The sequence below is a fragment of the Thalassophryne amazonica genome, chromosome 5, assembly GCF_902500255.1.
Source record: "Thalassophryne amazonica chromosome 5, fThaAma1.1, whole genome shotgun sequence".
NCBI lineage: Eukaryota > Metazoa > Chordata > Actinopteri > Batrachoidiformes > Batrachoididae > Thalassophryne > Thalassophryne amazonica.
The window spans coordinates 90,484,804-90,511,168 of NC_047107.1; the positions used below are offsets into that span (position 1 = coordinate 90,484,804).

The 26,365-nt window shown below is 40.9% G+C and overlaps 1 protein-coding gene across 1 annotated transcript; it reads right to left on the bottom strand.

Annotated features, from left to right (window-relative positions):
- Window positions 1–2,477: 2,477 nt before the first annotated feature.
- Window positions 2,478–26,365, bottom strand: hspb8 (heat shock protein b8). Its single transcript, XM_034170862.1, is given in 3 exon segments — window positions 2,478–2,969; window positions 18,907–18,974; window positions 25,683–26,365. Coding segments are annotated over 3 exon segments (669 nt in total). The 5' UTR covers window positions 26,110–26,365; the 3' UTR covers window positions 2,478–2,795.

Below are 26,365 nucleotides of genomic sequence, written 5' to 3' on the forward strand. Positions count from 1 at the left end.
GCTGTGCATAAACTGATGACGTCATAGCGCACAGCCCAAGAACTGTCTGCAGACGAAAAGATGGAAACGTGAGAAGTGTGTGTTGGTCCCAATATGGATATTACTGATGATTTCTCATGGATAGTCCGACAATGAACAGCAGCCAAAGCAGCTAGCTTGCACAGCAGTGCGGTACCAGCCACACAGACAAAAGTTAAACTGAGCCAACTTTTTATGTATGCGTTTGCTGGGTGTCGTGCATTTTAAAATGACATTAAATATTGTTAATGTGATTCCACGTGTTGTGTATCTCAGTAAGTGATAATAATGCAAATAACATGCAGTTGTCGTGTGGTATGCACTTTCAGAGTCCCTCCGTCCATGCCCAGTCGGCCAAAATGACAGATATCCGCCCTCGTCTATCTCGGGTGAATATTGGTCATTTTGGACGACTGGGCATGGACGGAGGGACTCTGAAAGTGCCTACCGCCCTCCAAAAGCATGTTATTGTATTAGTATTATTAGCTGAGTTGTGAAGGATAACATCTCTGCTGATACTATGAGTTTTTATCAAAAGAAATATTCCTGCCGCTCTGTCTGCAGTGTTTCAACCACCTTTTTTCCCCCCATGGTCTGACATTTCAGTTGTTTTCCACTTGATCAGAGAATAAATTAATTTGACATTTGAGCTGACAGGCGGTTTGCTCGCTGTCAGGCCACCCTCGTCTTTTAATTTTTCAAACAAAATATCTTTGTGAAGTGCTGAGATCAGAGCGATAAATCTTCCGTCATTCTTGATGACAGTCTTCTTGGATCAAAAGGCTGAATCGCTACCTACAGACACGCCAAATCCAAGAGACCTATGTGTTAAAGCCAACCAGCAACAAATGTCTTTGCCTGCATCTGCACACCATTTCCTGGAGCATCCATTTTAAATAGCTGTTAACTTATTTTAAAGAATTTATTGAAAATAATTTAACGGGAGGTATGCAGGAATAAAAGTATGGGGTAAACAGTGTGAGGCCACTGTCACTGTGGATGCAAGACGTTGTACATGAATAAAAGAAACAGACAAAAAGACATTCGGTCTCCAGTGGAGCAAACAAGACTTCTTCAGTAAAAGACATTGTTAGACCCCTGCTGGGATATTTTCCACTCAAGCATCAAAGTGGAGCGAGGCCGGCTGAACACTGGACTGCTTCAACGGCCGTTATTCTCGCTCTCATTTGGGAGCATCACTCCTGTTTCACTTCTTTGATGTCCTCTAAAATCCTAATGCCTGCGGCGTTTTTTGCTACGTTTGTTCAACGAACCGTGGCTCCTACTCCGACTGCGTGTTCCAAAGATGGAGTTCCAGGATGAACTGCGACTGTAGCTTCTGTAGGAGGAGTAGCTGTGGCCCCGGCTCCTGCTCCGACTCCTGCTGAGGCTGTGGATCGGGCTGCGGCTGCGAGTGAAGAGGCTGCTCCATGATGACACACTGGTGGATCGACTGCTTGAGGAAGGACTGGGTCGGAAATAAGGGATTGGTCGCTTTCTGGCACTGTGGAGAACCAACGAAATGAACTCTGTGAAGTTACTGAAACCACAAAACAGGTTGTCACTGTGTCCAAAAATGATACAAAGGATGGTTTCCAATGCAGATCATATGACTGGTTCAAAAGTCACACTTTTGTTTCTGTGACAATTGTTGACAATTTGTTAAAGTTCATGATCGTGATCAATTCACCTTTACTAAGATAAACCAGCCACATGGCAGATGGGGCCTGTCCATATGCTGATTAAACAGCATGATTATTGCACAGGTCGACCTTGGACTGTCAAAATAACAGGTCATTTGGCAGTGTGTCAGTGGAAATTCTTGTATTATTGATTATTCTAATCCAATTGCATTTTTTCCACAAATATGATTGATCAATTCCAGATTCCATCACCATATGTGGAAAGTCCGGTGCAAATCAGAGTGAAATACTTAAAATTGTACCTTTGACCCTAATGACCTTGACTCCAGTGATTAAACTTCGGTAAATTTGACGTCACCAGAATCCATCTGCTTGTGTTTTGACTGGGCATCAGAGTAAAAACCAAAATTTTGACCTTTGACTGCAATAACCTTGACTTTTGCTAAAACAAACCCTTTAAGGATTATTCTGGGGTCGACTGTCAGGACCTGGGTTGATGTACAAGAACAGACACTCCTGTTGCTCAAATCCTAGTATGATGAATCACTATTTAACTGCAAAAAGTACATACAGTACAACTGCTTTGGGACAATTTGTCCACGTTTGAAAATGATCTAACATCAAATACTTTTGGATTTCTTGTTTAACCAAACCACACGCTGATGAATTCATTTTCCACTGGTGCTGTATTGTGGCAGCAGGTTAAGTAAGGTAACAGCCGTTCCCTCTCCTGAGCCTCATCTTCTCACTTCTCCTGGGAGAGCCTGAGGCATTTGTCGGCCAGATGGAAAATGTAATCCGTCCGGTGTGTTTGGGTCTACCTCTGGGTGGCCTCCCAGTTGGACATGCCCAGAAACCCTCCAAAGGGAGAAGAACATTTTAATCAGCCGCTGGAAGCAGATTCTCTGAAATCAAGCCCCATGGACATCAGCAGCTGAGTTTTAAATTTAAATGTGATTTTTACAGAAAAAAAAAATCTTGCCTAGTGCAGCTTTAATGTAGCTATCAAACAGGACGCATCTGTGCCTGACAGGAAATTTGACATATGTGAATATTTCCGGCAAAGCTTCAGGCCACACGTTTCATATCAAGCTTGTGCTGGATTATCTGTTATGTGAGTGTGTGAGGTGTTGTTTAGACCATGGGTGCCTCCTGGTACTTGAGGGCCTCCCCCTCCTGCGTGTCGCCTCCCTGGGAGCCCTCGCTGCTGAAGAGGTAATATGGCGGCGTTTGTCGAGCTTCGATAATGAGGACGCCCTCGGGTGACAAGGAGGCAAAGACCGTCAGAGGGTCCACATCTATCGGATCCTGTAAGGAGAAGAAGAGAAGACAGAGTATAGATGGTGTGCGTTTGGGGCAGACGGTGAGGTTTAGCTGTAAACATAAAAAAATGGCATGGACGGCGCATTACATCCCATGATTACGAGCAGTGTGGAGAAACTGCTGAGACAGAAAAAAGTAGCTCCAGTTTGAAGGTCAAACAAAACTGCGGTCTTTCCTCCATAAGAGCTGCTCTGTAAAAACTAGAATAATAAATGCTGGGATTCCAATAACATTTTGTCAATACTCATAAACAGCCTCCAGTGAGAAGATTTTAGCATGTCAGGAAAGTTATTAGAAACGTTCACCTTGTCCACCTCGGCTGATGTCATTTCAGACTCACAAAACGATATCGCGCCCAGGAAATGGAACGCCAGTGCCGGTTTTTATTAAAACTCCTGTTGTGAGCTTTGCTAAATTAAGCCTGATTCCAAGTCACGGGAATGTTGGGCAGAAGACATTTCACACCTGGAAATTTCCATTACTGTAAAAAGTTCCCAATCTGCTGTATCCACTGTCACTGTACCGGGCAATTTTGAACACCTTATCTTCATATTTTCTAGAGCAGAGTGAAATTTACTAGTTGACTTCCATATCTTAGTAGAACACACAAAATATAACAATTGAGACAGGCATACTAGATATGTACTCTAGGAAGTATGATCACTGGACTTTGAGGAAACATCGTGTCTAAACATTGTGACATTCTGAGACCCTATCATAGATTTTTCATACACTAGACAAACCCGCCATACGCTGTAAATAAAAAGTCTGTGAAATTAACAGGGAAATCCTGCAAAATCAAACTGAAAAGAAAAACGGGTTTATTTGTAAATTACGTTTAAACTGTAAAATCTACATATTTTATGTAAAACCTTTTACATATTCACTCTAATTTTTACAGAATTCCCCTGGTAACCACAGCTGCCAGACTTTTTTGGTAAAACTACAGATTTTTTTTTTACAGTGTAGGTTTTCTGAAAAGTGGGTTCAAAGCTCAAATGGGGCGGCTCTAGAAGTTGCCATCTTGGCAGTGCCTGACTCTGCCTAACTACCAGCCAACCCAAAAAGGGTAAAGGGGTGGAGCGTGGGCAAGACCACTGTGACCTAGGCAGAACAAATAAAACCCAAACACACCCACAATCTCAAAGTTACCGAACTAGCTAAGGCTAACAGGCTAATTAAACTTGGGTAAACTCAGTCATTTGTTGTACCCATTTATTCCAGTACAGGGTCACGGGGGAGCTGGAGCCTTTCCCAGTGGTCACAAGGAGAGAAATGGGGTACACACTGGACAGGCCACCAGCCTTACACAGGGAAACATATTCACACACTCACTCACACCTACGGTCAATTTCAACTTTCCAATTCACCTGACCTGCATGTTTTTGTTGGAGGGAGGGCCACATGCAAACATGGAGGGAACATTCAAACCCCACACAGAAAGGATCGGATGGGAAGCGATCCCAGGACCTTCTTGCTCTGCGACAGCAGTGCTAACCACTAAGCCTCCGTGCTGCCCAAAGTCGGTGCAAGTGTTTGATTCGGGCATATTTTTGCAGACTGGTTAGCAGGTCTAATAATGGGATGTAATTGTGTAGGTAACAGCTGAGGTGGTTCGGACATCTGGTAAGGATGCCTCCTGGGCGCCTCCCTAAGAAGGTGTTCAGGCACGTCCATCTGGGAGGAGACCCCAGGGAAGACCCAGACGAGGTAGAGAGATTATATCTCCACACTGGCCTGGGAACGCCTCGGGATCCCCCAGTCAGAGGTGGTCAATGTGGTCCAGGAAAGGGAATCTGGGGGAAAATGACCTGGGGCATCCTCACCAGCCCCCAAACCACCTCAACTGGCTTCTTTCGATGTGTAGAGTAGCGGGTCTTGTCCCAGTCTCTCCCAGATAATCCAGCTTCTCACCCTGTCCAGGTGTAAGCCCAGGTAACGGAGGAATCTCATTTCTGCCACTTGTATCCACAGTCTTATTCTTCCAGTCATTACCCAAAGCTCATGACCATCGGTGAGGATAGGAGCATAAATCGACTGGTAATATGAGAACCTCATGTTCCCGCTCACTTCTTCTTCACGACAGTCCAATACAGTATCTGTAAAATTTTAGGTGCTGCGCCAACTTGTCTATCGATCTCAATCTCCAACTTACCCCAACTTGTGAACAAGATCTGAGATACTTAAACTCCTCCACTTGGGGCAATAACTCTCCCCTGACCCAGAGGGGACAATCCACCATTTTCTGGTGTAGCTAACGTAACCAATTTTTGTTATTTTAATGGCAATTTTCCAAAGCTAACTTACACCATAAATTGGCTGAACATCCAAACTTTGTCCAAGTGATCTCAGCCTATACTTACTATGAGCACTATGATTACTACTAACAATTATAATTGTAATTTTGACAGTAAAATCATGCATAAACCACCAACCCTTTGCAAGAAAAATGCGTGAAAATGGATATTCTGCATTAATTTCTGCAAGTAATACATTTTCAACATAATACCATTTTTTTGGTAAACAAAATAAACAATACTATTTTCAAATTAAATTTTCCACAGTGAGGCTGAAGGTTTAAACACAGAGATCCATTTCTACTTTCTGTCTCACAGCGAGGCCAAATATGGGGATTGTGGGTTTTGTGTGAGGGTGGCCAAGCAGCTTTGAGAGTTAATATAAACATGAGACTGTCAAGGCCTTTTCGGAGAGCAGACTGTGGCTCTGTCCTTTTAATTAGAGCCTCCACTGGCTTCACATCACACTGTGAAATATGGAGTAGAGACAGAAAAAGGCCTCAACCTGTGTTTGATAAAAGTCGACGGAGTAGAGTGAAAAGTCAGCGCTTCTGCTGTGATTGGAAACAAAATGATAAAAACTGGAGAATGACGTTAAGTGAAGGTTTGGCGTCAATAAAGTCAAGGTGAGATCTCCGTGTTCTGCTCTGCAGACATTTCAGTGGAACAGGAGCCGTAGATGAGGAAAAAGACAATGAAACAAACATATGAAACGTCAGGTCACAATTTCAATTTCAGCAGGATTTCTGGAAATCAAATTTAGATACAACATAAGAAATGCAAAAACAAACAAACAAAAAACTAAAGCACCATGCTCGCATGATTTATTTAGAACACAAAAGTCACTGCAGGCTACCTGGCTAATTAATACTATTCGAGGGGACAATTAAAAACACTTCTTGTCATCACTGAGCAGGTGAAAACATCCTGAGAAGTGTGGACATGCATGGACAGTTTCTCTGCAGATGTAAACATATGCATGTTTACCTTACTAACGGTAAAACCTTTTTAAGATGGCTGATTATACAGGTAACCACTTACCTTAGCCATGCTGTCCTCTCCGACTACAAGTCCACTCCTGAGGAGGGGCTCATTATGGAAGAACGTCCCCTTTAACATAACAGTCACCAACTATTTTCTATATAAATATGTGCAGTCAGGTCCATAACTATTTGGGCAGTGACAATGTGTATAATTTAAATCCAATCTCATGCCATTTCGTGATGGCATCATGAAAAGTAAATGAGTGTACTGGTTCATGATAACGTCACGAAAAGTGTCACATTTTGGCACTTGGTCTTCCTGTCCAAAATGTTGTTATTAGTGACGCTGTGTTCTCTGACCACAGCCCCATCATGTTTGATTTTAGTCTGCACATTGACATGACGATGCCTGTCGTGCGTCACGGGTGTTATTAAGCCTGACACCGCTGCTTTTATTCCTCTTTTTAGTGCATTTGAGCAGAATTTGTTAGATTCTGCTGCTTTTGGCACAGAACAGATGATGAACTCTTTTATTTCCACTTGCTCTGAGGTTCTGGATGTTGTTGCTCCCTGTAAAGTCATGCGTTCTAAGCTTAAGTAAGAACCGTGGCTTAATGACATCACCCACGCAGCTCGGCGTGACTGTCAGGGCAGATCGCAGGTGGAAAACAAGACCGTGTGGAGGTTTCAAAACAGATTCTTAAAGAGAGCTGGAATAATTATCAGAGGGTGGTTAAAGCTGAAAAAAATAAGTATTTTCAGAATTGATTTTAAACAATCTTGCAAGCCTTGTATTCTTTTTAAAACAATTGATTCTGTTTTAATCCCAGTCCATCCACTTAACTGAAATCACAAGTGAAACGTGTGAAAAATTTCTCCAACTTTTTTATTGATAAGGTTGATCCATTAGGGCCCATATATCACCGTCCCCGGTGTGTCATTGTGTAGCAATCAGTGCTCGTGTGTTTTTAGTAAGTTTCAGCCTGTCTCAATGACTGTGCTGACAGGAATAGTTAGGAATCTAAAACTCTCTTCCTGTCCCACTGACCCAGTCCCCCCTTGCTTTTTTAAGAGGTTTGGGACCCATTGGCTCTTTAGTCAGAGAAATTAACAGTAGTCTTTCTTGTGGAATTGTGCCTTCCTTTTGTAAAAAAGCTATTGTGGAGCACTGATCAAAAAACCGGGTTTGGATCCCACGGATTTTTCAAATTATCGACCTATCTCTAAGTTACCGCTTGTGTCGAAAATTTTAGAGAATGCGTCTTTGCACAGTTGCAGCCCTTTTTTAGATACAAATGGCACATTGGATCCATTTCAATCAGGGTACAAAGCATTTCACAGCACTGAGTCTGCACTTTTAAAGGTTTTTTAATGATCTCCTTTTAACAACTGATTCTGGCAGTTCAGGCCATTTTAGTGCTTTTAGACCTCACTGCAGCTTTTGATACAGTTGACCACGCAATTCTTTTAGACCACCTGAGAGACTGTGTGGGTGTCAGGGGGACTGTTCTGGAGTGGTTTAGGTCGTACCTGTCGAAGAGGTCTTTCTTCGTCAGGCTGGGGGACTCCACCTCGTCTTCAGCCCCTCTTCATTGTGGAGTCCCCCAGGGTTCTATCCTGGGACCCATCCTTTTTGCTCTTTATCTCCTCCCACTCAGAGAGAATTTTAAAAAACATGACGTGGCCTACCATTTTGATGCTGATGATTGTCAAATCTACATGCCTATTGCTAAAAACAGCCTTTGCCCTCTGACACCCCTACTCGACTGTCTGTGTGACGTCAGGGCTTGGTTGTCATAGAATTTTTTGAAACTTAATGAGGGCAAGACAGAGGTTATGTTGTTTGGAAGTGCCCTCGTTGACTTGGGACCTCTTAAGGATTTTGTACGTCCCAAGGTCACCAGCCTTGGCGTCACGATAGACAGCGATTTTAAATTTGATAAACAAAGCAATGGTGTTTTGAAATCGTGCTTTTATCATCTTTGTCTTTTATCAAAGGTAAAACCGTTTTTATCTTTCAACGTTTTTGAACAAGTTGTGCACTCTTTTATTTCAAGTCGTCTGGACTACTGTAACGCACTTTATTTCGGCATTAGCCAACGGGCTCTTTCCCATTTGCAGTTAGTCCAGAACGCTGCCGCGCGACTTTTAATTGATTTTAAGATTTTATTGTTTGTTTTTAAAGCTTTGAATGGAATGGCCCCTCAATACATCACTGACCTCCTACAAATTTACTCTCTGGCGCGTGCTCTGAGGTCTGAGGGCCATTTCCAGCTCGTGGTACCCAAGACGAGACTTACAACCAGGGGGGACAGGGCTTTCTCTGTGGCTGGCCTCAGACTTTGGAATGCTCTGCTCCTCATGTCCGAACAGCCCCCACAGTGGAGTGTTTTAAGTCTCGTCTGAAGACCCACTTTTATTCTCTGGTTTTTAATACTGAGTGAGTTGTGTGGTCCTCTGTTTTATTGGTTTTGTTTTTATTTTGGTAGATTTTATTGGTTTTATCTTTTGTATGCTGTATGTATTTATTTATTTATCTTGCACATTTTAGTTATTTTTATTGTTAATTTTCTTATTTTTAATTTATTTCTTGACTACTGGGGTTTATCTATCATGATTCTATTGTATGTGCAGCACTTTGGAACATTTTTGTTGTTAAATGTGCTATATAAATAAAGAGGATTGGATTGGATTTTCATGATGCTTTGGCAAAACAACGTCCCCACTTGCCTCAGTTAGGACAGATGAAAAGAACTCTCTTAGCCCTTGGAGGAGGTATGTGCTTTTTAGGAACGTCTTGTTGCTATGATGAAAATCTTACAGAAAAACACATGATGTCAGTGTGAGCGCTGAGCTCAAGTGATAGACAATAAAGTGATGAATCAAACAGATAAATCTCCAGTGGACACAGCTGTTTGAATGTGGACCTACAATATTTTACATGAAGCCACTATATTTTACATTGAGACACTGTTAACAGCTGGACAAAAGAATCTTCAACATGTATAGCATGTCCTTCTTAAACTGACATCTCAAGGTCTAAAAGTTTCTCTCTAGTACTTTAGTGCATTGTTTTAAGACAAAAACACACACAATAATAAAACAATCTGCTATAGATCTGAATATATCTCCAGTTATCACATCGTAGAGCAGGTAGCTCAGTGGAATAAGGAGATGGACTACCAACATGTTGACCTGGGTTTGGTTCCTACTCATGCTACAGGTTCGGGTCGCTGGATGAGACACTTGATCTGTATTGTCTCACTTCACTCAGTTGTAAATGGGTGCCAGCCTTGGTTGGGGAAGTAACCTGCAATGGACTGGCACCCCGTCCAGGGGGAGTCGCAGACACTCATCTACTTCATGCTGTGGAATCCAGAGATAAGCAATGGAACCAATAGGTCTCAAGGCCTATGTGGCACTTACTTCTCTTCTTCTTATCACATTGGGAGCTAGATGGAGCTGGTTTCTAAAATTGGATCTGCGTCAGTACCTGTATTTGCTAACTTGCTCCCACCCCCCACACACACGTTCCAGTATCTCTGGCCCCTGCTTCCTTTTTCAAGGAGCCAGTTGCTGCAACACAAAGTTGCCCATTCCAACAATTTCAAACATCTCAGTCAGATCATTATATGGGAATCTGGCAGAAGGTTTATCTGCACAGCATGGCAAGTTTATTTACTTCTGACAAGTGCACATTTTATCTCAGACATTGATTTTGTACAGCTGCCCAAAAGCGGTCAAATATTCTTTACCTCACAGAGCCTGAGCAGGCAGCTGTCAGCACGGAGAGACAAGACAGTCAGTGTGGACTGTCTGTGGAGTGTCTGTGCAGAGCACCGAGTCTGTGCACTTCTAACACTCCCACACATGTTACATCATTTTAGTTTGAGGCAAGCAACATTTACCACCACCTGAATAGTAAGGAAGTTAGTGTCTTGGTGGCGTCCCTCACTCATCTCCTTCTGCACAGTAAGTGCCTACTGACTGCACAGTACTGTACTGACTGTATTTTCAAAGTTGATGTAAATAAAGTCCAAGACATATTAATAACGGTATGGGGGAAGCTTACAGTCATTAGTGGAAAGGTGTTGCCTTCTATGATGTATTAAGTACAGCATGTATTCAGGTATTTTACTCCCTGTGTTATTTTTACAATTGATATTAATTCAACAGATAAACTGTGGAAATCACTACTAGTTTTTTATGAAACTGTTTTACAGTAAGTCAGGCGCTTCAGCTGCTCCCTTGTTTTTCACTTGGGTCACCACACCAGATACAAGGTGATCTGCATGCTGATTTGGCACAAGTTTTATGTCGGATGCCCTGGAGAAATGTGGCAGGGGGGTGGGGTTTGAACCAGGAACTTTCCATACTGAAACCAAGTGCACTAACCACTTGTCCACTACCTCCTCCCATGAAATAGTTTTATAGCATTTTACAAAAACAACAACCCCCCCCCCCCCAAAAAAAAACAATGAAATTTGTAGCCAATATGAGTAAGATTACTAAACAAAATACAATAAAACAAAAGTAGTACTTTGACTCAAAGCATATACTAACTGTACAAATGTAGTGTACCTCATTATTTGTGCATCAAGGGCATTTTATTCTACATGACCTCTAGCTTCCTCTACTGCGACTCTGATCTATTCTGTTCTACTTATTCTGTGGACTTATCTCTGTGCTTGTCTGTTGGACCTCAGTGCTGCTTTTGATACTGTTGACCATAAAATTTTATTACAGAGATTAGAGCATGCCATAGGTATTAAAGGCATTGCGCTGCGGTGGTTTGAATCATATTTGTCTAATAGATTACAGTTTGTTCATGTAAATGGGGAATCTTCTTCACAGACTAAAGTTAATTATGGAGTTCCACAAGGTTCTTGCTAGGACCAATTTTATTCACTTTATACATGCTTCCCTTGGGCAGTATTATTAGACGGTATTGCTTAAATTTCATTGTTACGCAGATGATACCCAGCTTTATCTATCCATGAAGCCAGAGGATACGCACCAATTAGCTAAACTGCAGGATTGTCTTACAGACATAAAGACATGGATGACCTCTAATTTCCTGCTTTTAAACTCAGATAAAACTGAAGTTATTGTACTTGGCCCCACAAATCTTAGAAGCATGGTGTCTAACCAGATCGTTACTCTGGATGGCATTTCCCTGATCTCTAGTAATACTGTGAGAAATCTTGGAGTTATTTTTGATCAGGATATGTCATTCAAAGCGCATATTAAACAAATATGTAGGACTGCCTTTTTGCATTTACGCAATATCTCTAAAATCAGAAAGGTCTTGTCTCAGAGTGATGCTGAAAAACTAATTCATGCATTTATTTCCTCTAGGCTGGACTATTGTAATTCATTATTATCAGGTTGTCCTAAAAGTTCCCTAAAAAGCCTTCAGTTGGTTCAGAATGCTGCAGCTAGAGTACTGACGGGGACTAGCAGGAGAGAGCATATCTCACCCGTGTTGGCCTCCCTTCATTGGCTTCCTGTTAATGCTAGAATAGAATTTAAAATTCTTCTTCTTACTTATAAGGTTTTGAATAATCAGGTCCCATCTTATCTTAGGGACCTCGTAGTACCATATTACCCCATTAGAGCGCTTCGCTCTCAGACTGCGGGCTTACTTGTAGTTCCTAGGGTTTGTAAGAGTAGAATGGAGGCAGAGCCTTCAGCTTTCAGGCTCCTCTCCTGTGGAACCAGCTCCCAATTCAGATCAGGGAGACAGATACCCTCTCTACTTTTAAGATTAGGCTTAAAACTTTCCTTTTCGCTAAGGCTTATAGTTAGGGCTGGATCGGGTGACCCTGGACCATCCCTTGGTTATGTTGCTTTAGACGTAGAACTGTGTTTCATAATTATTGTATGGCCTTGCCTTGCAATGTGGAGCGCCTTGGGGCAACTGTTTGTTGTGATTTGGCGCTATACAAGAAAAAAAGTTGATTGATTGATTGATACTGACTCTGTCATTTGCTGAGGATCACAAGCCTGATGTAGAAGCATTCTAATTAAAAAGACTGTGATATGAACAGTGTGGAGCTAACACAATTGCTTACTAATTAGCAAAGAGGAAATCGGCAGAACTGTAAGTCTACGGCCATGAGACGTTGATTTGCATCACAGATTTGCATTGGTGTTTAGTCTTTCTACCATCCAATTAAATAGTTTGAGATGGAAAGTAGGGCACTGAAGGGGTGATAAAGAATGCCATCAGCACATATGTCCCACAAGTAGGGTTGGAGATGGAGGAGAATGCAGAGTTCTAGTAAGTGCTAGATTAAGTTTTGGAAAGTGCACCCAATGAAGAAAGAGAGGTACTTCAAGTGGGCTTCAGTGGGCATGAAGGCAAATGACCAGGTGATGAGAAGGTGCTGGTAGGTACAGTGGCTAGGGCCTGAGTTTGAGATAATCAAAGTTTCTATTGCAAAGACATGACAACATTTTTTTGTGTGAAATGTTGTTTAACAAGAATTTCTTGCTTTATAACACAGGCAGTTGTAGACAATCAAATGATCTTCATAACTGTTTATCTTAAGGGCCCATAGATTAACTGGCGCCCTGTCCAGGGTCTACCCCGCCTCATGCTCTATGGACTGCTGGGATAGGTTCCATCCCCCACGACCCTTGATTGGATTAAGTGGTTGAAGATGAGTGAGTGAGTGAGTGAGTGAGGTTATATTGATTGGAGTCACGGTGTAGAAGAGGTTCCAACAAAGACCTTCAGCTCTTGAGCCTGGGCAGAAATGAAAGGGGACATGCTTGCCCTAGGACGAATGCCCTTCTTTAGTCCTGCAGAACCTTGGAGGAGGCAAGGAAACCAGGACGTCCATCAAGTCCAAGAGGATGTAGATTTTCTGACAGGGTTTACTCCCTTAGCCTTCACTCTTCCTGGAGCTAACATGCAAGGCAGCATGGAAATGCTGTAACCCTGGCAAGGGAGGCTAGGGGTGCACTAGCACTCGCCCAAGGTGCACAACCAAGGCTAGTGGAGGGAAGGAGGTGCCTCACTGCTCCATTCTAGACAGGCTCCATGCAAAGTCCAGCCACTGCCCCAACAAACTAGCCACTGCTTCCAACAAAGAGTTTAGCATATTTTTGTGATTTTTTTGTGTGTGTGTGAAAACTATCTTGCTAGAAATGGGTGTGTCATACATCAGCAGATAAAAATTTTCAATATGTAAGTGATAGGCCAAAAAGAAATTTTGGTTGTACAGTGCCATCTACAGGTAGATGTGTAGAATTTTTGTGCCTGAGGCATGCACAGGGTTTGGATCAGTTTGGAAAATTTCACTATGATAGGTTGTACCATTTAGGCTGCGGTATCACATGTACACGGGAGGCAAAAACAATAAGTTTCCCAGCAATGCAGGTGCTTCAGCCATAGTGCTGAACAGCAAATATCTCCCAGTGCCTTCTGATGGACCGCTGATAATCCCACATGAAGATACGTTAAATCAAATAGGAAGTCTACAGCCATGAGATGTTTTTTTTTTTTTTTTTTTTGCCTTTTCAGGCAGTTAATATCAATTAATGTTTCTACCAACAAATAAATAAAGATAAAATAAATACTGGATCTGCTTAGTTATTATTATTATTATTATTATTATTATTAGTAGTAGTAGTAGTAGTAGTAGTAGTAGTAAGGGTGGGGTGGGCTTCATAGATAATTGGCAAAACTTCTGGGGAAAACCTGGTCTTGTTAGGAGAGACGGCATCCATCCCACTTTGGATGGAGCAGCTCTCATTTCTAGAAATCTGGCCAATTTTCTTAAATCCTCCAAACCGTGACTATCCAGGGTTGGGACCAGGAAGCAGAGTTGTAGTCTTACACACCTCTCTGCAGCTTCTCTCCCCCTGCCATCCCCTCATTACCCCATCCCCGTAGAGACGGTGCCTGGTCCCAGACCACCAATAACCAGCAAAAATCTATTTAAGCATAAAAATTCAAAAAGAAAAAATAATATAGCACCTTCAACTGCACCACAGACTAAAACAGTTAAATGTGGTCTATTAAACATTAGGTCTCTCTCTTCTAAGTCCCTGTTAGTAAATGATATAATAATTGATCAACATATTGATTTATTCTGCCTTACAGAAACCTGGTTACAACAGGATGAATATGTTAGTTTAAATGAGTCAACACCCCCGAGTCACACTAACTGCCAGAACGCTCGTAGCACGGGCCGAGGCGGAGGATTAGCAGCAATCTTCCATTCCAGCTTATTAATTAATCAAAAACCCAGACAGAGCTTTAATTCATTTGAAAGCTTGACTCTTAGTCTTGTCCATCCAAATTGGAAGTCCCAAAAACCAGTTTTATTTGTTGTTATCTATCGTCCTCCTGGTCGTTTACTGTGAGTTTCTCTGTGAATTTCAGAACTTTTGTCTGACTTAGTGCTTAGCTCAGATAAGATAATTATAGTGGGCGATTTTAACATCCACACAGATGCTGAGAATGACAGCCTCAACACTGCATTTAATCTATTATTAGACTCAATTGGCTTTGCTCAAAATGTAAATGAGTCCACCCACCACTTTAATCATATCTTAGATCTTGTTCTGACTTATGGTATGGAAATTGAAGACTTAACAGTATTCCCTGAAAACTCCCTTCTGTCTGATCATTTCTTAATAACATTTACATTTACTCTGATGGACTACCCAGCAGTGGGGAATAAGTTTCATTACACTAGAAGTCTTTCAGAAAGCGCTGTAACTAGGTTTAAGGATATGATTCCTTCTTTATGTTCTCTAATGCCATATACCAACACAGTGCAGAGTAGCTACCTAAACTCTGTGAGATAGAGTATCTCGTCAATAGTTTTACATCCTCATTGAAGACAACTTTGGATGCTGTAGCTCCTCTGAAAAAGAGAGCTTTAAATCAGAAGTGCCTGACTCCGTGGTATAACTCACAAACTCGCAGCTTAAAGCAGATAACCCGTAAGTTGGAGAGGAAATGGCGTCTCACTAATTTAGAAGATCTTCACTTAGCCTGGAAAAAGAGTCTGTTGCTCTATAAAAAAGCCCTCCGTAAAGCTAGGACATCTTACTACTCATCACTAATTGAAGAAAATAAGAACAACCCCAGGTTTCTTTTCAGCACTGTAGCCAGGCTGACAAAGAGTCAGAGCTCTATTGAGCCGAGTATTCCTTTAACTTCATCTAGTAATGACTTCATGACTTTCTTTGCTAATAAAATTTAACTATTAGAGAAAAAATTACTCATAACCATCTCAAAAACGTATCGTTATCTTTGGCTGCTTTCAGTGATGCCGGTATTTGGTTAGACTCTTTCTCTCAGATTGTTCTGTCTGAGTTATTTTCATTAGTTACTTCATCCAAACCATCAACATGTCTATTAGACCCCATTCCTACCAGGCTGCTCAAGGAAGCCCTACCATTATTTAATGCTTCGATCTTAAATATGATCATTCTATCTTTATTAGTGGCTATGTACCACAGGATTTTAAGGTGGCAGTAATTAAACCATTACTTAAAAAGCCATCACTTGACCCAGCTATCTTAGCTAATTATAGGCCAATCTCCAACCTTCCTTTTCTCTCAAAAATTCTTGAAAGGGTAGTTGTAAAACAGCTAACTGATCATCTGCAGAGGAATGGTCTATTTGAAGAGTTTCAGTCAGGTTTTAGAATTCATCATAGTACAGAAACAGCATTAGTGAAGGTTACAAATGATCTTCTTATGGCCTCAGACAGTGGACTCATCTCTGTGCTTGTTCTGTTAGACCTCAGTGCTGCTTTTGATACTGTTGACCATAAAATTTTATTACAGAGATTAGAGCATGCCATAGGTATTAAAGGCACTGCGCTGCGGTGGTTTGAATCATATTTATCTAATAGATTACAATTTGTTCATGTAAATGGGGAATCTTCTTCGCAGACTAAGGTTAATTATGGAGTTCCACAAGGTTCTGTGCTAGGACCAATTTTATTCACTTTATACATGCTTCCCTTAGGCAGTATTATTAGACGGCATTGCTTAAATTTTCATTGTTACGCAGATGATACCCAGCTTTATCTATCCATGAAGCCAGAGGACACACACCAATTAGCTAAACTGCAGGATTGTCTTACAGACATAAGGACATGGATGACCTCTAATTTCCTGCTTTTAAACTCAGATAAAACTGAAGTTATTGTACTTGGCCCCACAAATCTTAGAAACATGGTGTCTAACCAGATCCTTACTCTGGATGGCATTACCCTGACCTCTAGTAATACTGTGAGAAATCTTGGAGTCATTTTTGATCAGGATATGTCATTCAAAGCACATATTAAACAAATATGTAGGACTGCTTTTTTGCATTTGCGCAATATCTCTAAAATTAGAAAGGTCTTGTCTCAGAGTGATGCTGAAAAACTAATTCATGCATTTATTTCCTCTAGGCTGGACTATTGTAATTCATTATTATCAGGTTGTCCTAAAAGTTCCCTGAAAAGACTTCAGTTAATTCAAAATGCTGCAGCTAGAGTACTAACGGGGACTAGAAGGAGAGAGCATATCTCACCCATATTGGCCTCTCTTCATTGGCTTCCTGTTAATTCTAGAATAGAATTTAAAATTCTGCTTCTTACTTATAAGGTTTTGAATAATCAGGTCCCATCTTATCTTAGGGACCTCATAGTACCATATCACCCCAATAGAGTGCTTCGCTCTCAGACTGCAGGCTTACTTGTAGTTCCTAGGGTTTGTAAGAGTAGAATGGGAGGCAAAGCCTTCAGCTTTCAGGCTCCTCTCCTGTGGAACCAGCTCCCAATTCGGATCAGGGAGACAGACACCCTCTCTACTTTTAAGATTAGGCTTAAAACTTTCCTTTTTGCTAAAGCTTATAGTTAGGGCTGGATCAGGTGACCCTGAACCATCCCTTAGTTATGCTGCTATAGACTTAGACTGCTGGGGGGTTCCCATGATGCACTGAGTGTTTCTTTCTCTTTTTGCTCTGTATGCACCACTCTGCATTTAATCATTAGTGATTGATCTCTGCTCCCCTCCACAGCATGTCTTTTTCCTGGTTCTCTCCCTCAGCCCCAACCAGTCCCAGCAGAAGACTGCCCCTCCCTGAGCCTGGTTCTGCTGGAGGTTTCTTCCTGTTAAAAGGGAGTTTTTCCTTCCCACTGTCGCCAAGTGCTTGCTCACAGGGGGTCGTTTTGACCATTGGGGTTTTTACGTAATTATTGTATGGCCTTGCCTTACAATATAAAGCGCCTTGGGGCAACTGTTTGTTGTGATTTGGCGCTATATAAATAAAATTGATTGATTGATTGATAGTAATAATAATAATAATAATAAACACAATAAGAAACAAAAAAATCAGGAGCCTCTTTTATAACTATAATTGGCCTTGTAAATGTAATTTCCACCACACCATTGCCTTACAATATAAAGTGCCTTGGGGCAACTGTTTGTTGTGATTTGGCGCTATATACATGTGCTCTGATGTCACTGTTTATCTCCATAGAAACTACCCCAACAATCTTTCATACAAACTGTTTAGGGACATTACAGTGTTGTGGTGGAAATTACGGCAATAGTGTGGGACAACTACATTTTGTTTAAAAAAAATCACAACAGTTGTATGACATTGAATACCCCAATTATGTTTTGATTATTTTACTGATATTTTATTCAGAGATATTTTAAAACATTAGAAAAAATGTTTCTTTACCATTCATTTTTATCATTGAAGATCAAAAGTCTGGGTGTGGGACAAGCACAAAACAGCAATATTTGCATATAATGATGCTGAAAAAAGGTGAAAAAGTCATCACAGACTACTAGAACAAATTTCTTAACACACTTTCATTGTAAAGATAACTACAAAAGTGTGAAATTTCCCCTTTTTTCTGTTTTTCATACAATATGATCAAAGGACATAATAAGTGCCCGTAGTCTAAGAATCACCCTTTAATAAAAACATCTGTGTGGTGACACCACTAGAGCGCAAAGGATTCTGGGACAACTGTAATGGCAAATAATTGTCTATTCTGTTATTCAGAAAACTTTATGCTGGTTCTTGTGGTGAGCTTGTTAAAGCTTCTCAAATTTCTGTTGTTAGTTAACTCTGAGATGGGGCGTGTTCAGGCTTAATTTATCCCACCCAGGTCACATCAGTTTTACACACGCTCTACTGCTTTGCCCACTTATGGGACGGCTGAGAGTTAGGCAGAGTTAGACACTACCAAGTTGGCAACACCCGGAGCTGCAGCATTTCAACTTCAATCCCACTCTTCAGAAAACCTATGGGTGACGTTACAGAGGATTTGTGCAGAATATATATTCTTCAGAAGAAGACTATGATGATTGTTGTGTTGCTTGTTCTTGCATTTGCAATCAGAAAACATTCAGCAATTGAAACATTATTACATAAATTGTAAAGATTTATAGCACCACCTGTTTTATGCTTTTCTGGACAGAATTCAGGCAGAATATGAAAATCCTGTATGCTTCTAGTCTTACAAAGTTATTCCTTTGTGCAACTGTCTGTGTGACCTGTGCTGCAGGTTAGAACAAGGCTTGTGGTCTTTGTGCCATGTGAATTTGTGAGACATAAGAGAATTATTGTGGAAACATTTGGCGAGTTGCAGAGTTCACACTCATTACTCACTGTATCTTCTTTGTGAAATTCTTTGTCACTATGCCTCCTTCTTCCTGCTTCTCTTCATGTTTTCCTGTGTTGGAAAACAAGAAGTGAGTGAGCAGAGGATCCTTAAACAACTCCAGAAAGGATCAGGTACAACATGTTGGACAACTTTGCAAAGTCACACAGAGGTTTTTCTTGGTGGGTCTAGATGGAGCATGATTTTCAGTGGAGGGGTGAATTTGTAGTGCCTTACAAATATTCATATAAAAGTTCATTTAAAGTACCATACACAAACAAATCACAACACATAGCATGACAAAAGCAGTGATTATTTCAAAAAATATCACAATTATTCTTCTAACATGATGCAAGTGAAATTTTGGAAAATGTGGGAAAGCTTTCAGGTCAGTCATAAGAATTCCCCACAGATCCATGAATATCAAAGTTGGCACAATGTTGTTGTGCAACCACAATTATGACAATTGATACAAAGGAGTGTGTAGCATATTCCTGTGCTGTATAAGGTGCATTTTTATTGCTTGGCTTATCTTGGCAGTGACATTCATGCCTATAGGCTCTTGGCCTAGAGACATCTTGGAAGAACTAATGGAGTCATGAGATCCCTGGACAGATGTGTTTGGTGATGCCAGAATGAAGATCCACATCTTGAGGCTCCTGGTGCTTCCTGTTTTAATGTATGGTTGCGACACTTGACCGCTAACCAGTGACTTAAGGTGACCACTGAATATCTTATGTACAAGGTCTCTTTAGAGAATCCTTACGTCCTGCTGGAATGACTTTGCATCAAACGAATGGTTGCATGGGGAGACTGAGAGACGGGATAACGAATATCACATCTATTGGGTAAATATCAGATATAACATTTTGGTCAGGACCCCAGTGGCTACAGAAGGACAATGGTTTGCTCATGTTTCAACTGGCTGTGGCAGATAGATGGTTGGTTAGTTTTGAATAGTGGGAATGGATCAGTTGTCTGCTTTTGGTGGTTGCTATCCAGGCCCTGTGGCGGTTTTGTGATATGGTAGTTACTGCATCAGCGCCATGTTCCAGATTGACTTCACATAGTTAAGAGTTTCAGTCAGTCGTCTACACGACATCATCTCAATGGCCATGCTTAGATGATGCTATGGTAGACAACTGACCAAAATTCCATGAACTTTCTTGAGTGATGTCATCTAAATGAAAGCCATTTGCATTGATATTGTGGTAAAAGACTCTGTTGAGCAATACAAATGTGCCTTGAGTACCGGCATGTGCGACATATTTCCTTGTTTCAACAGCCATAACTGCTGTAGAACACCAGTCTTGCGCAAATGCAGATGTTGTCGAACCCATGAAGAATTCACATGCCTGTTTGAGGCAGAAGAAGAGAAATAACAACAACAACAACAATGCAGATGGGGAAAAGACTGGTTTGTGTTTTGTTGGTGTATTCTGTTACACTGTTTTCTGAATGTTGGGCTTCTCCTGTTTCCCCATATCACCAAGGTCTGGGTCCTGGACAGAGATGTTTTTGTTGAGGAAACAATCGAGTTCTTTAAATTAGGCTCGAACAGTGATGAAAATAATAACTGGATCACAGCTCCATCAGGTCCCACCACAGACATAGAGCTGCCTATGGTCATCGATGATGTAGATGGCAAATTATGCCTTCAGTACGACGTAGGAACATGTACACTGCATTCACAAATATTTTAAATCTGTCCCGTAGTATGAACAAACCACAGCATCTATAATGCAGACCTCATCTGGGTTTACTCTCCAAACTATCTCCTCACATTATGCAGATGAAGAAAATGATGACATACTGTAAATTTCTTAATCAATAGCTGTGAATTTTCTGAGTCATTTTAGCATTTATGCTATTGTGTACAGTGCTTAGATGAAGCAACCAAAACCATCAGAAACCAAATCAATCAAGAATTGAAGGTTAAGAAGAATTTTGGGTGAATTTCAGAGTCTTCACCCCCATGGGTCCAGATGAGCAAAAACCTGAAATCAGGCATTTTGTTTGGGACACAGGCTGTTTTCCCAGCTGTGCTTTTGTGCGGTGATCTCTGCGCTGAGCTTTAATAAACATCTTGAAATGATCATGGTGTTACTTTCTTCCATTAATTGAAGAGCTCAGAAAGAACTGCCAGTTCCAGAAAGCCCGCTGAGAGAAACAATTCCGTTTTTGCAGTCCGATCTCTCGAGCCTGCTAGCAGCTGCTCTGGGGCTGCTAAATGTCAACAGCAGCGTGTCCCACCCCACCTGTCAACCCTGCTGTGCACTTCTGGTGTGACTGCTTGCTACCTTATACCCCCACTGTGACGGCTCCAACAGCAACCAGGCACTGGATGTGTAATGCCCCAGAGAACGCTGAGCAAAGATCACAGAAGAAGTCGTGTGATTCATCGTTTAAATTCATCAGCAGCAGAAGAAGTACAGCTGCTTCCCTGATTGTCTTCGTGAAGAATGACGGTTTGGTCACAAGTCCAGTAAGGCGCCTCGCCTTCTTTTCAAGCCTCACGTCATGTTAAATACCAGATGGTGTGTGTAATATGTCCTCGGAATAGAGACGGCACACAGTGTCTTATTAGACCTCCAAGTATTTTCTTTAAATCGTATACCCCTTAATTTTCTGAGTAATAGATTGTCTTGTCCACAAAATTAAATTTGGAACAGTTGACTTTTTGACAGTAATTCAAACCCACTTTAAATACTTTTTAAACTTATCTTTCATTGGCTAGTCATTGTTTACAATCAACTCAAAACCAAAAATATCACTTTTGCATTAGGTTGAAACCTATTTATAGCTGCCTAACGCCTCAAACTCAATGTATTATACAGTTTTAAACCACTTAAAACTGAGATATAATGAATTATGCAATTAAAAAAAAAAATCCACGCATGACAGCTTCTTGAAAGTCTTGGTGGCTTTCCTCATTTGTGTCATTCACTCAGTTTTTAAAAACCCTCTTACTCTAAACAGATTTAATATATATAGTACCACAGTGTTCTTTGTAATTGATATAATAAAGTCCAAGACAAATTCCAATGCTTGCAAATGTTCATGCATCCATCCCCAAACTTGTCTAAATGAGACTGGCTGTAAAACTGAAGATGCTGTGATGACAATCAAAGGTGTCGATATTTAAGCATTCCATTAATGTGCTATTCCAGGCTATTGTGTTTTTATTTCATATATGTTGTGTTGTAGACAATTTTTACAGTGAGGTTGAAGAGCATAATGTTAGAAATTTTACAATAAGACAGAACTATATGTTATGCAATGCTATGCTAGGCTAGGCTATGCTAGACTAGGCTAGGCTATGCTAGACTAGGCTAGCCTATGCTATCAGGGTGAAAACGATTCTACTATGTACACCTTCTGCTGTTTCTGTTGCAGGGAATGTAAAAGCAAACAACTTTCTCTGAATGTCAGTAGCGCTGACAGACAAGAAGCCATGCAGAAGTAAAATAATAATAATAAAAACCAGCATTTAGACTGCTTACATGATAACTGATAGTTGTGTGCTGTGCAAGCAGGGATCCAAGCAGGGATCCCAGCACTTTAATTAATATAGGCTCTACAATCACAGTAGAAATGCACTGATGTTTACTCTGTGTGCTTCTTGATGATGCAGAATGCTATTACGACACTGTGGCGACCATTTTGCTGACCACTGCACAAGACCTTTGGAGTGAGGATGAGTCAGCTAGGTGTCAGCTGGTCCTATCACTCTACCCTATGTGTAAGCAGCCTACTCAACTTATTTTTTAAATCTCGAAACACATTTAAACACATTTGTTTGTCTTTGGATTGACTGATGTTCTTTGGTGAACATCGGTCAAACCAACATTTCTCTCATTCAACAAATTAGAAGAAAGTAAAACCCTCATTGACTTTGATCTTGACCTTTGAACTTTTATTCCTGAACTTTGATCATAATCTTTGATTGTGTTCACACATCAATCCTGAGGATAGAACCCTAACTGCTATTGTTTTATTCTGATTACATAACATTTATCTGAACCTTAAAACCTTTATTGTTGAACTTTGATTGTGACCTTTGATTCTGATCACTCATCTTTGATCCGGTTCTTAAAACTTTTATTCCTAAACTTGGATTATTATCTTTGATTATGATATTTCATCTTTGATCATGACAGCAAAATCTTGATTGCCGAGCTCTGACCTGAACATCTGACTTTGGATTCTGAGCACCCAGCTCTGATCTTCACCTTAAAACCTTTATTTCTGAACTTCATCACAATCTTTAATTTTGATCATTCAATCTTGAGCCTAAAACTTTATTCCTGGACTTTGATCATGATTTTTAATTATGATCATTCTTCTTTGATCTTGATAGTAGAAACCTACTTGCTGAGCTTTGATCTGGATTTCTGACATTTGATCCTGAACACCCACAATCAAGATCAGTGATCAAAGATTAATGGCAGGATCAGGATCAAAGGAATCAATATGAAAGATCAGAGGAAAAATCCACCCCTCCAGACATGGACCTAAATTTGATCATCTCTTCCCGGACCCGACCTACCTCTACTCCAACTTTAAGTGAAATTCATTAACATTCATGAATATAGCTTTTTTCAGATATATTTCTGACTAAATTAACTAACTAATTAAGTGACTACAGAAGTGACAGACAAATGAGAGTGAAAACACACCCCTTGGCAGAAGTAATGAGCAAATCTCACTTGATGATTTCCTGTCAATCGTTTTAGCACTTCTTGTAATCAATAATGTAAGATGCTGCTGTGACAGAAACCGTTTTAGTGAACACACTAAAATATTTTCTCTGAAAGGATCAAGCACATCCTGCACTTTCAAGTTATGACAGCAGGGTTTTTTTTTTAAATTTTTTAGGACTTTGACTTTGTGTGATACGTATAAAGACGACCACCATGTTTCATTCTTTGTGGGCAGTGGTCATCACACATACTTGTTCCACATCCACAGGGTCAGTTTTAGAACAGGGTTGAGTCACTGCAAGAGGCTCTGCTGGAATGACCCAACTGCCATACAAACAATATGTTGCAGAAGAGTCACGGTGTTGGACGCCTGGCCCATCTGTTTAGTTCAGTTTCTGTCTGCCTCATGAAATAACAACCATGTCTGAAGCCTGAGCTTCGTCATGTTTCCAGAACTTTCTGGCCGGTGTTTGACGGCCTTGTCTTATTGTAAACCAAAGATACCAGAGCTCCACCAGGATCTTTGTTGTAAACTGAGACTGTTGTCAGGGGCCTTGCCTTAAATCTAAATGTAGCTCATGGGTGACTGAGGGAGTGAGTCTCTTGAAATCTGTAACAGGTGTCTAAGCTTGAGGCTCTGCCTGCCAATGTGTAAGTCCCAGTCCCCCAAATGGACCCAACTTCTCCATACTGAGGCAAATTAATGCTGGACTTGTCAGCTGTCATTTAGACTTTGCTTCACAATTTGTTGATTTATGGCCCTCTGAAATCTCACTGTATGATCTGCCAGCATTTATTTATTGATTTTGCATCATTAAACCTATTATGTCTGAAGTTTATATGCTTTGTAAACTAATGGTTTAGTTTGTCCCTACACCTAGCCCCAATGACAATTAATGAATAACAAATCCGCTCGTTTACTATTTTTTTAATACATCACTAGTCCACCTTGTACCTTTAAATTTGCTTTTAATGGTGCAAATCATTAGCATTTAAAAAAAAATACAATACAAAATACCTGAATGAATATTTAGCTGAATGAATTAAAAAATATTTTATTCCATCCAAGCCAGTGAGTCACCGACAGAGACGGTTGGTTATATTAGAGATTTGGGGATGGAACAGTTGCTTGTCTGGCTGGTTGCCATCCAGGATCCAGTGCAGTTCTGTGGTGTGTTGCATGTGGTGATGTGCAGCACCAGTGCATGCTGCCAAACTTGACTTGACTTGCCCCCTCCAACAGAAAACTCAAAATGGAAAAACAGCATATATATATATATATATATATATATATATATATATATATATATATATATATATATATATATATATTCCATACTATATGGAAAAGGGACCTTAAGCTAGAACCCGTTGGAAGAAATATCATGCCCATAACATTGGCCAAATTTGGGAAAAAATATACCGCATAACCAGAAAATAAACCGAAAATTAAAGAATGGATAGAACATATGGTTGGGGACAGCGTCAAAACTTTTTGTAGGTACTACAAGTTTGCGATGCCAACTCAAACCGCTGTTTAACAGTGCTTTGAAAAGTCTACAACATGTTTGGAACATTTTTCCAGAGCCAGTATCAAAAGGAAGACCCACTGTACACAACCACCTGTTGGACAATTCATGAATGTGCATCCATATGGAATTATGTATTTTATATTTTCTTTAAAGCTTATATCCATCGTGTAGGGACAGAACTTTTCCCGTCAGTAAGATCTCACTGTTCACCATTGTGTTTACAAAACTATAAATTTTGACCTTTGCTGAACTGAAAGCAGTGCTACATTCCTTCCACCGTGTCCATAAGCAACGGAATTACAATTTTGCATAGACCTAAATATCATGAAAAAGTGAGCTCGAAATGTACCCCCCAAAATTGAACTTGAATTTATTTGTATAGAAATAATCCCCTAGTGGTGTCTGTTATTTAAGACATTTTTTTTTCATATATGGTGAAATGCAAACATAGATGAGAGAACCTTTGTCCCCAACTGGTTTCCTCTCTATAGGATCTTTTCTTTCCCATCATCCGATCATGTTGGGCATTTCGACATAACACTCACCTGACACTTCTACGAAGCCGTCTCTCGTTTTCACGTGTAATTCCTCCGCCGCGAAGCTGTGTACGTTCACGCAAACTTTCCACGGTTCTCCCCCTGTGGTCGTGGGTGAGCTCCTGGAGGAGGGATCGCTGTACCTGCTGGTGTAGAGCGCGGGACCTCCCGTGGACTGACGCGGGGAGAGCCCTGTGCGTAAAGTGCTGGAGAAAGGCGACGGGCTGAGGCGCGTGCTGATCCGGGGGCCCGGCCGAGCCCAGCCCGGCCAGTCCATCGACAGATCGTTGGGGAAAGTCATCCCAAAGTCATCATCCATAAACCGGGTCGCGAGCTGATCCCTGAATGGGGACTGGTCTCTGAACGGAGACTCGCTGAACGGATCCCTCGGAAACCTCTGTCGGCTTCCCATCGTGTAGAAGTCTCCTTCCGCCATGTCCAGCTGAGCGGCGATTAAATAAATAAATAAATAAAAACCCGGTACAAAGTTACCCAGGAATCAAAAAGTTACTTTCAAAGCAGTACCAGTACTTTTTGTCTACGTCTGATAAAACTTTAGCTCTTTTTGAATACTTTTACGCATCACCGTTACGCACTCCGGTCAACTATTGATCCAGCATAAAAACTGCAAGTAAATCTTCTTAAATTCTAAAGTAAACTGATTTAATCCTTCCTGGCTGTGTGCTTTATAC